Source organism: Cyprinodon variegatus, unplaced genomic scaffold, assembly GCF_000732505.1.
Source record: "Cyprinodon variegatus isolate N-32 unplaced genomic scaffold, C_variegatus-1.0 Scaffold738, whole genome shotgun sequence".
In the NCBI taxonomy this organism is placed as follows: Eukaryota; Metazoa; Chordata; class Actinopteri; order Cyprinodontiformes; family Cyprinodontidae; genus Cyprinodon; species Cyprinodon variegatus.
Genome location: NW_015151191.1, coordinates 11,432 through 21,633, shown reverse-complemented (window position 1 = coordinate 21,633; position 10,202 = coordinate 11,432). Strand labels below are relative to the sequence as shown.

Here is a 10,202-nt window from a genome sequence, read left to right as displayed (position 1 = left end):
TGGGCTGTCACTGGGAATCCCCAGTGGCAGCTGGGGGATTTCCATTACTGTTTGTGTCGGTTGTTCATCTATGTGGTAAAAACTGCAGGCACCAGAATAATAAAAACATACTTTGCCGACAGTTTTCGACATTTCAAGTTAATTTAGGCATTAATAAACAGTTTCAGAGGAGTGATCATAGCGATGACTCCCCAGATCCCTGATCAGCTTCACTGATTGGTTGATGTGGCGCGTCGGCAGCAAAAGTAAATTTTTCCCAACTGCTTATAAAGCACGTCACACGCTTCAGATGCTCAGAAGCTCATGAGGCCCTGCTTTGGCTGCTCAGATGCGTCAAGATGTACTGCTCCTTTTGCTCTAGACGCGCTGCAGGACCATTTGATTCGCATCAACCATTGACTTTGCATGTAAACCAGCTGCTTCTGCTACTTCAATCACGGGCCATCTGAACTTAGAATTACTGTGTGTGTTTTATGTATTTAAGTATTTGTAAAAATAGTAATTGGCAAACTGTACAAATTGCAGTTGATTCAATTTGTAACAATAGTCAAAACATCTAATCATTACATACACTGTCATGAAACAGCCTTTAAAAAACAAGTGCTTTTCAAAAATAGTATTGATTTGACATTATTTACTGAAAGTCCAGACAGATTCATAAACTAAAGCCTGTCTGTGAGTAAACACAATAATGCACGTGCTGCACAAATACGATCACTGTTTATTTAATCCCCATTTTGAAATAGCATGTTTGCATGTAATTTGATCATTTTAGCTTGCATTTTCCTCAGGGGAGTGTGTTTTACTTTTCCACCATGTCTCAACTCCTTTTTCACTCATGGTATTTCCATCAAATTATTGCTTGGGTTCCACCAAAAACCTCTGATCCATCTTGGCTGGTTCGTTGAAGGGCAGTCAAGGAGGATCACAACTTGATTTTTTTGTTAAATCTAATGCCAAAATGAATCCCATGTTTCTGGGTATTATTCAGGTTTCCATCTGGCTTTTATGGAAGATTGGCAAGAAGAGAGTCTTTAAAAGTCCCATTAATATTAATGTTTGCCAAAAGCCATGTAGGGGACATTGCAAACTGGAATAAGAATGTTCCTTGGTTAGATGAGACCAAAACTGAACCTCTTAAGCTTTATATAAAACTGTGCTTGTATCAGGAAACTAACATGTGACATTTACCAAAATGCATAATCTGCACTGGCAGCATTATAATATGAGAATGGCCTTTTTAGCAGTGACACTGAAACTGGACGGAGTTTATAGAGAGATGACTGGGGATAAATTCAAGGCAATTCTGGAAGGAAACCTAAGAGAGGCTTTTCATAACACAATTGTCTAATGTTAAGTATGAACTAAAATTATTTTTAATAAAATGCTAATGAAATACACTTGTTAGTTTTTTCTGCTTCTTTAATGAAATATCTGCTATATGTATTTCTACAGTAGAAGTAAACAAGAGGTGCAATAATCTTTTCTGCTCCCTTTTTTATTCGCTGTAGGTTGCAATTTGTGTAATATTTTTTTATCTTAATTTTAAATTACCATGGAATTTTACAAATGCAGTCCTTCTCATTTTTATTTATGACGTTTTTTTTTTTTTAAAGCAATAAGACAATTACACATTTTTTGATTGCTATTTAGAAACTTTTGTTTGGGTAGGATTTTTTTTTTTTTTTTACAACTTATGTATGTGTAATGTAAGCTTCGTGTAACTTTAATTACTCTAGTTCAAATTCATTCAGTAGGACCAAGGGCAATAAAGGCTCTTTATAATGTAAAGCAAAACACACTAATAGAGCAATCAATCCTATGGTTTAAATCAAACCTTATTAGATAGAATGGGCCAGTCAAAGTTTTGGCTTAAATCTAGTGGTAAGACTTATTCTGGTAAATGAGACAGACGGTTAAGAAAGAAAGATTATATGTAAATATATGTTTTTAATAGAATATACACACTTTTTAAAGGCAAACAATAAGAAGCTAGGTATGTTTTTCTTGCTCCAAATCAGGGCTACCCAAAGTCGGCCCTCGAGGGCCCCTGGCCTGCAGTTTTTGGAGGTTTCCATGCCTCATCACAGATGATTTCCATTGATAGCTTATTTTCAGGCCTTTGCTGAACTCCAGTCACCAGAATCAGACGACTGTCCTCTTTTAGCAGGACTATTCTCTTTGATGATTGGGTATAATCCTATGTGTCAAACATACTCGTGGAATCATATCTTAAATACAATTTGAACATAAGTGTGAGGATGAGACATTACAGAAAGTAAAAGAAAATTTTTGCATAAACTCTTTACTCATCTTATTTTACTCCAACTCCCTGCTCTTTTCTAAAAACTTTCTCTAACCAGTACTATTTCCGAATACTTCACAAAACACTTCTCTAGCTAAGCCAACTTCCTAACACTCTCAAATTAAAGCCCCACAATAACACACTTCCTGTCTTCCGGGTTTAACTGTGTTAAGGGGTTTGTGCTTCACTTTGTGCAGCAAGCTGAAGATATCAATCCCTCTGTGTCAGTTCTTCTTAAAGACTTTGATAAGGAAATAGGCAGATTGCCTTTATTTTCCTCCTTTCAGCTGATGGCTTCCTGAAAGGTAGAAAGGAGTCAGACAGGTTTGTGTTATAGGACAATAGCATGTTAATACCCCAATAGAAACCACGCTGAAGTTATGAGTGCATGGTTGTAGAGAGAAGCTAATCAGCTTTTTCAAAAAGGAGCTAATGTACTTACACTGGCTGAGGAGGGGGGGTTATATTTAGAGACTCTCTTCCTCTTAACACAAGATAATACTGGTTCTAGTCTCCTCCCAGTGGCTCATCTTCTCTGATTTAACTAATGAAGAACCCCACATAAAGAAAGGCAAAATTGAACTATTTTAGACAGGCAACCAGGAAATGGTATAAAATGCCTTTTGATATCTCAGAAAATATTAAATAAATGAAGTAGGTATAAAACACTAATTGGTATTAAGTAAGGCTAAAAAATGCACATCATGAAAAAAAAAAAAAAATCTAGGACCTAATATATACAGGGGATAAGAGACTAAGTGATTTTTTTTTCACAGCATTATCAGGGAAAGTGGTATCTGCAAGCCAAGCCTAAGCATCAGACGGTGTAGACCTGGATCCCTTCCACTCTGACCAGCATTTAATTCTGTGAGCGAAAGCTTCACTGATAGTAAGGTCTTAGCATAAACGTGCCATCCACCTGCTGTTTAGGATTCAATTAGAGCTAACGAAGTTGGCAAACCGCTCTATGACGCCTGCTGACGCTCGCCCATGACGTCTTGTGGAGGGGAAATCCTTCACACTCAGCTGTCACTAGCTGGCAGTGAAAGTCATGCCCTGATAGGATTTTGCAGGAACTTCAGAGCATTGACCTAATGTGGGCTTTGCTGCATTTTATCAGCAACCAAATCTGATGAATAAACAAAAAACAGTAAAGATGAAACAAACAATTTATGATTTCTGTTTTTGCTTTTAATGAACAAGTCAATCAACTTGACACTTAAACAGCTGTCAGATCCTCATCGTCCCACTTGAACAGGATCATTGATAAAATCGCAAAGAAACAATCTCTTCGGAGCAAAGAAATCAACATGAAACACCTTAGAGCCCACACACAGACTCACACACAGACACACATAAACAGAGTAGCTTCTCCATCCACGTGTGCCGCTCTTTTTCAGCCAAAATAGAACTCATACAATTACATCATAATGCATTGAATCTGCCTACTACACCACCCCTGACATATTCTGTACAAAATAGAGATCCAAACATAGAAAGTATTAATTTTTAAATGCTTATAAGAATTTTTTTTAATACTGATTGAGTGGAGTTGTCTGGGAAAGTATCTTAAAACTCAGCACAGGTTCATGGTCACATTATACATTATGCCATTTAACATGTTCTCATCATTAAAGCACTCAAATCCTAAAGCCCCTATGTGCATTAACAGGTTAGGCGGCATTTTGTACCTCCTTTTTAACTAATTTCATCTGATTTATTTTTGGAACAACTAGAGTCTTCTGGAATGAAGATGTGATCAGGTGAGATTATTCGGCGATGGGAGCAACGATTGTCACACATGTGATCAAATCAAACAAGTGGACCAAAGGATTTTCGTGGTGTGAACAAATCCCTAACTTACTTTCATCAAGTTAGAAGGAAATGCCATGGGATGGTTAGCGTTGATAGTCAGTTCTATGTAGCGGGCTGGTATTTTAAAGTAACTGGTTTACAGTTAAACAAAATTTTTATTTTTCCAATGTTGATTATCGGGACACCTGCGGACAATTCCTTTTTAAATCTGGCCACATTCCAACATTACTGCTTGGTGCACTGTTAACCAAGCTGCTTTACCTTGTGTTAAACATGCACCCAAAAGGAAATAGGATTGTCCCTGCAGTCAGTGGATTAAATCTTATTTTAACCTCCAAATCTAACAGTTTTACAGAGCAGCTAATAATGCTAGTATATACAATCAGAGACCATACCTAATAGTCATCATCCAAAATATTTCGTGGGGAGTTAAAACTGGAAAAAATTATAAAATTTTATTTTGATTTATGGACCATTATTTGTTAATATTTATATCTATTATATCTACAATAGACAGTCTGGATGCTGTTAATGAAGCCAACAAAACTCATGCAAGGCATCATGGGTTAAAAGATTACGGTGCATAGGGCTAAATGAAAGCAATTGTTTGCACTTTGCTGTCTCCGGAGGAGCTTTTAAATGTTTTAACATTTTGCACTGAATAATGTGAAAAACGTTTTTTTCATGTCTACGCTGTTAACGTACCACGGAAAACATGATTGCGAGGGACACACATCCATAAATTGTTAAATTTGACCAAAATATATGAAATTTATCTTTTTCATAACTTTCCAGTGTATTTTTCTAATATATTCCCTTTGAATCATGTTAAATATGTATGGAAGGCGAGTTAAGTTTGATATCTTTTGCTTGATTGCTGTTCTTTATTTTAATTTTGAACATCCAAGTGACATTTCATATGTAAACATTCATTTTCATGTCTTTTTATGTAAACAATCCAACACAGTGGTTTATGTATCAAAATGCATCCTTAATGTATAGTGTACATATGAGTGCAATGATGAAACCATTATGAAATGGGCACGTAATTCTTCTTGTAACATTTCTTGCCCCTTAAAAAAAATCCATGATTGTCTCTTTTTAATGCATCTAATCGTTTATAAGCTTTACTCATTTTTGTCCAACTGCTATTTGATTAAAAGATATTTTACATCGATTTTGATTCAACTCACCACCCATCCCCCTTCACAGCTTCTACAGAAAATGAGATTATGTTGTTACTTCCTCTTTGGTAATCACAACGCAGTTGTACTGCAGAAGTGCTGATAAGCTCAGCCTTAAACTACTCTTGTTTAATAAAAGAGGTTGCTCCCTGGGTGTAGGAGACCTTACTCAGCATGGGGAAAACATTTTCAGTTCCATAAATACATTCAGTATTGTGTAAAAATAAAATACTTATCTATAATAATGGATTGAAAAAGCAAATTTTCCTTTTAAGCTTGGTCTAGGCACTTTATTGTTATTCCTGTACAGAAATAAAACATGCATTGTTTTGTTGTTTCTTATTCCTTTTTACTGTTTAGAGTTTAAAAGAACTCTAGTATTAAAGCAGATATTTGGATTTGTAAACAGTAACTAGTTCCTCTTTTTTGCATTGTCTGAAAATATTCACACAAACAGACACACTCTTATGCACATTCAAACATGTACAAAGCAGAAGAAACCATGTGATTCAATACGCATTTTCATTAGGGATATTTTTTGTTTCATTAATGCAAATGTTCATATTTCTATAAACCTTATTGTAAGCTGTAAGACATGTAGAAAATGATCTTAATCTGGATGTCATTGTTGCCCTGAAGACATCTAATTTCCAGAATCTACAAACCAATCAATTGGGTCTCCTTTCTTCAAACCTAATCCCAGCAAAATGCTTCTTTCAGGCTAAACTCCTTGACCCGATCTCCTTCTTATTCTTCCAATTCTTTCATTCATTTCTCAACTTCTCTTTATTTCCCTCAACTTCCCATTTGAAAAAAAAAAAAAATAAGATGAGTCATTCTTTTCTTGCTGACATGAGTTCCAAAAGACATAAATGGGCATATTTAGAGTTTAGTTACAGGGCATCCAGGCAGCATACCAAGAATGCTGCAAAGGAGTAAAGTACTGCTGAGGAGATGAAGGTGGACAAGAATAGACAGGCTGAACCTGCGCTACATAATAGTTGCTGAAGTTTCCATCTGAAACGTAAGGAGCAGGCTGGTAGAAGCATGTGACATTGGCAGCACTGAGGATGGCGTTCTGCTCAGCTAGGACTCGAAGCGCCAGCGACGAGATGAGGCTGAGAGTCTGACGTCTCTCATGTCCCATCAAGCACACCGTGCTCTCCTGCACCACGTCATACAGCGTGGCCAAATAGTCATACTTCCTCTCCTCCAGGTCTACAAAGTGGTTCTGCAGATAGGACTCCAACTTTCTGCGCTGCTCGCCCACATCAGGGAAATCTATGAAGAAGCGTGAGCACATGTACCGCTGCAAAAGTTTCATCTCTGTGTCAGACGCCGCACGGAAACCTCGCACCAACAGGTGGCAGTACTTGAGCAAACCCCCGCCACGGATCTCTTCAGGGCTTCGAGTGCAGATGAGTCGCTTGCGAAGGTGATCGAGGGCGGTTGGAAAATCTCCATAGACGCTCTCGCCAATGATCGTGGGGTGGAAGTTGGCAGCCATCGGGTGTTCGGAGCACTCATAGAAGAGAAGAAGGGAGTCAAGGCGGATCTGGAAGGAGTCAACGCTGAACTCAAACTGCCGTCGAAGAGAGTCCACGAACTTCAGCTCCACATTTTTGCCATGGTTGTTGGAGAGGGAGATAAGACTCCAGCGGTCTGAGTCATTGCAAACCTTCACCATCTTCTGCACATAAGCTTCCTGGACACAAAGAGAATGGAACAAATCAGCTGTTAACCTACAGAGAAGATGGATCTGAATATTTTTTATAAGTTAGAAATAGAACATGTGGCAGGCTCAAAGGTGTAGGTAGAGAAAACCCTTATATGTTGGTAACTTAATATTAATCATTGGTTACCAATATCGAGGTATAAATGTTTAAAAAGTTAGTGTTTAAAACATGTTCTGGTTTAAGGTCCTTAAATAAGTGGGCATTGTTTTCTCCAACTATGGAGCCTAGAATAAAGCACATTTCCCCTTCGTCACTTGTTGCTGGGCACTGACGGTCAGGTAGCTGACCAGTAAAGTCATATTAAATATTGAGAGAGGCAAACTAGGCTACTTGGAATTATAGTTGTTAACCGTTAGCTGCAAAAATCCCCCTGATTAAAGACAAGGTGTTGTAAATATACACTTGTGAGGCTACAATAGATATGATTAGGGCTGAAGGGATTAATAAGATTAATCGTGATTAATTGATTATTAAAATAATCATCAACTTATTTAGTAATTGATTAATTGTTAACTGGATTATAGAGACTTTAAAACATGTCTTTAGCTGATAGAGCGACTCATTTATGGCAGCAATTATACAAAAATTGTACAAAAAAATATACAAACATTTTGCATTTAAGATTTTAAAAATGTTTCCATGTGTCAATGTGCTCTATTCAAAACTCATTAAAGGGAAAATTTGAGGTTTCACCTGGTTTAACTTCGTAAGAAATATTCTTTGAGGAACCTTTGGCTATTTGATTATTAATCGATTCATAGAAAAAAAATAATCGACAGATTATTCGATTTGCAAAATAATTATTAGTTGCAGCCCTGTATTTAATTTTGCGTAATTTGGTGAAAAACAGTAATAACAAATGTTATTTTTGCAATTTAAAAAAAAAAAAATAATAATAATAATTTGCTTGGTAAAAGCAATGCCATAATGTAACACATTGTTCTTTTCTGCTTTTGCATAACTATCACAATACCATTATATTTTTCGTAAGAGTATAGTAAGAATCTCCAACAGACCAAAGTTTTTTTTAAGTTATCCACCATATGTATAACCAATTGACTAGTTTCCTTAAATGTTCTCTGGCGTGCAAAACAATAAAGAGACCCTCCTTTTTCAATCCCTCCCTGAGGCCTAATAGCCCATTCTCATTTCATGCACTTGGCTTCCCACCTGTAGTTTAGTTTCAGCTATTGCTAAATTGTATTGTTTAGTGGTTACTATTGCATCCTATTGGATTAAATGGTTCATGGTTTTCATTCAGAATTTTTTCATCAGTAATATAAATTGGATAAACTTTTGGTTGGTTTACAGCTTCAGCAACTCCACATTAATTCTCTTTGAGTAGATAAAAATCTTGGTCATTATGTTTTGATGATCACATCTGTTGGTGGGCCATTAGTAGCCTGGGTAGACCTTGGTATCCAGGTAACTGAGGGCCAAATGATTAATGCACCTCTGACTCCAATTGGATTAGACAGGATCCTGTCTGAACTGGAAACAAACCCCTTTTCAAAATCTGCAGGCTTCCTCAGGCCAGCAACAACCCATTAGGTTTTCTTTAACACAATTAATATGTATTCATTCAGAAACGTTCAGGTTCTAAATAGTCATTTGGGTTCATTTATAAGAGAGAAAAATGTAAGACAAAAGTTTTGATTTAGCTGGATTGGGATTACCTTTAAGGTCAGAGGTGTGATCTTCTCTTTATTAACCCCTTCAGGCAGGAAGTCTAGAAGAGAGTCTAGCACCAACTCTTTCACCAACTGAAACTCAAACTCTCCCTTCAGGTCCGCGCAGAATATTAAGTCCAGATCTTTCCATCCCAGACCGCTGTCTTCATGCAAGACGTAGCTGGCCGCGGATCCGTTCAGGCGCACTTCCCGGACGTGGATCCGTTTCTCCTCCATGCGGCTGCGGACCACATTGACGATATCCCGTGGCTTCACCTCCAGCGTGGGGAAGCTCCATCGGCCGTGGATGGGTATGGAGCCCGTGAGGATGGCGTCCAGACGTTGCACTTGCTCCCAGTTGAGTACGCTGAGGTTAACGCTCTCCGCGTCTTGACAGCTGTTGCCCGTCGCGCGCTCAACGCTTTCCTCCATGTCCGGAATAAAGTTGATGATAAGAGGTAGACTGCAGGGTGTGAACGGTGAAATGTGGATCCAGTCTCCGCTGGAGAAGTGGCATCAGAGAACCTCGATCATAACAGACGCATGGCAGAAGGAGCTTGTCCCACTTTTTTAGTTTGCGCACCAGACAGATTCAAGGCGCGACTCCCGTAAAGCAACATTAACGCTCAGATAAATAATAGTTATTTTCTTCTTCCCTGTTCAGCCTTTCACATCCATCTTATAGAAGAAATCCCCCGAAGTTTTACTTCTGTCCTCACTGTCTGACTTTTACGCACAGCTTGCTGAACCTCCGTTATGCGCGGCTGAAACTTTACGCATAGTTTTTTTTTTTCTTCAAGAATCCAAAACACACCTACTTTCAGCAAGCGGTGCAAGGCTGTTTATCCATTACATTTTGGCCCTTTTGTCGTTTGATGGTCCTGCATGATGCCCCTAAACGTCGCGCTGCACAGCTGCTGTGGAGGCTGCCAAACACACTGTGCTTCCCGTGAGCGGAGCACCGGGGCGGGGCGCTCTGATTGACAGCTCACACCTACTAATAGCTTTCCTCTGCGAGTTCGAAGATCGAGGCGTGTCTGAGGCATCGAGATAGTGACGCTTGGCTGTGGACCACAGCAAAAAGAAACTTGTTGAAGTTTAGCCTAACTTTGGAGAACTTTGAAAATGTTGGGCCATTGCCCACCTTTGATGTCATTTCTTTATTAAAAATCAGTTGACAACTGGTGCACACTTTTTCACCTACACTGTGCGTCATAATTAGGACAGATTTCACTGATGTATAGTTTCAGTTCTCATTGTAAGAGTATTTATGTTTTATGTGGCTATTTTCTGCAGCTTACATGTTACTAATATTTGAGACTGGAAATTACAAGAGCCAATAAGCGCAGTTTTATGCAGCTACATTAGCACTAAAACGTTTGTTAAAAAATTTGAAACAAAAAAGGGAAGTGTATTTTTAACAAAACAAAAAGTCAAATTAGTCCTAAATAGTCATTTTTATAGACTACATGTAATCTAGAGGTTATTAAAG

The 10,202-nt window shown here is 38.1% G+C and overlaps 1 protein-coding gene across 1 annotated transcript; it reads right to left on the bottom strand.

Moving 5' to 3' along the window:
- Nucleotides 1-4,049: 4,049 nt before the first annotated feature.
- LOC107097973 (protein FAM46A-like) lies at nt 4,050-9,620 on the bottom strand. Its single transcript, XM_015395375.1, has 2 exons — nt 8,717-9,620; nt 4,050-7,009 (listed from the first exon to the last, which is right to left on the bottom strand). Exons 1-2 carry the CDS (start codon nt 9,140-9,142, stop codon nt 6,194-6,196), a joined length of 1,242 nt encoding a protein of 413 aa, XP_015250861.1. The 5' UTR covers nt 9,143-9,620; the 3' UTR covers nt 4,050-6,193.
- Between the last annotated feature and the right edge of the window lie 582 nt (nt 9,621-10,202).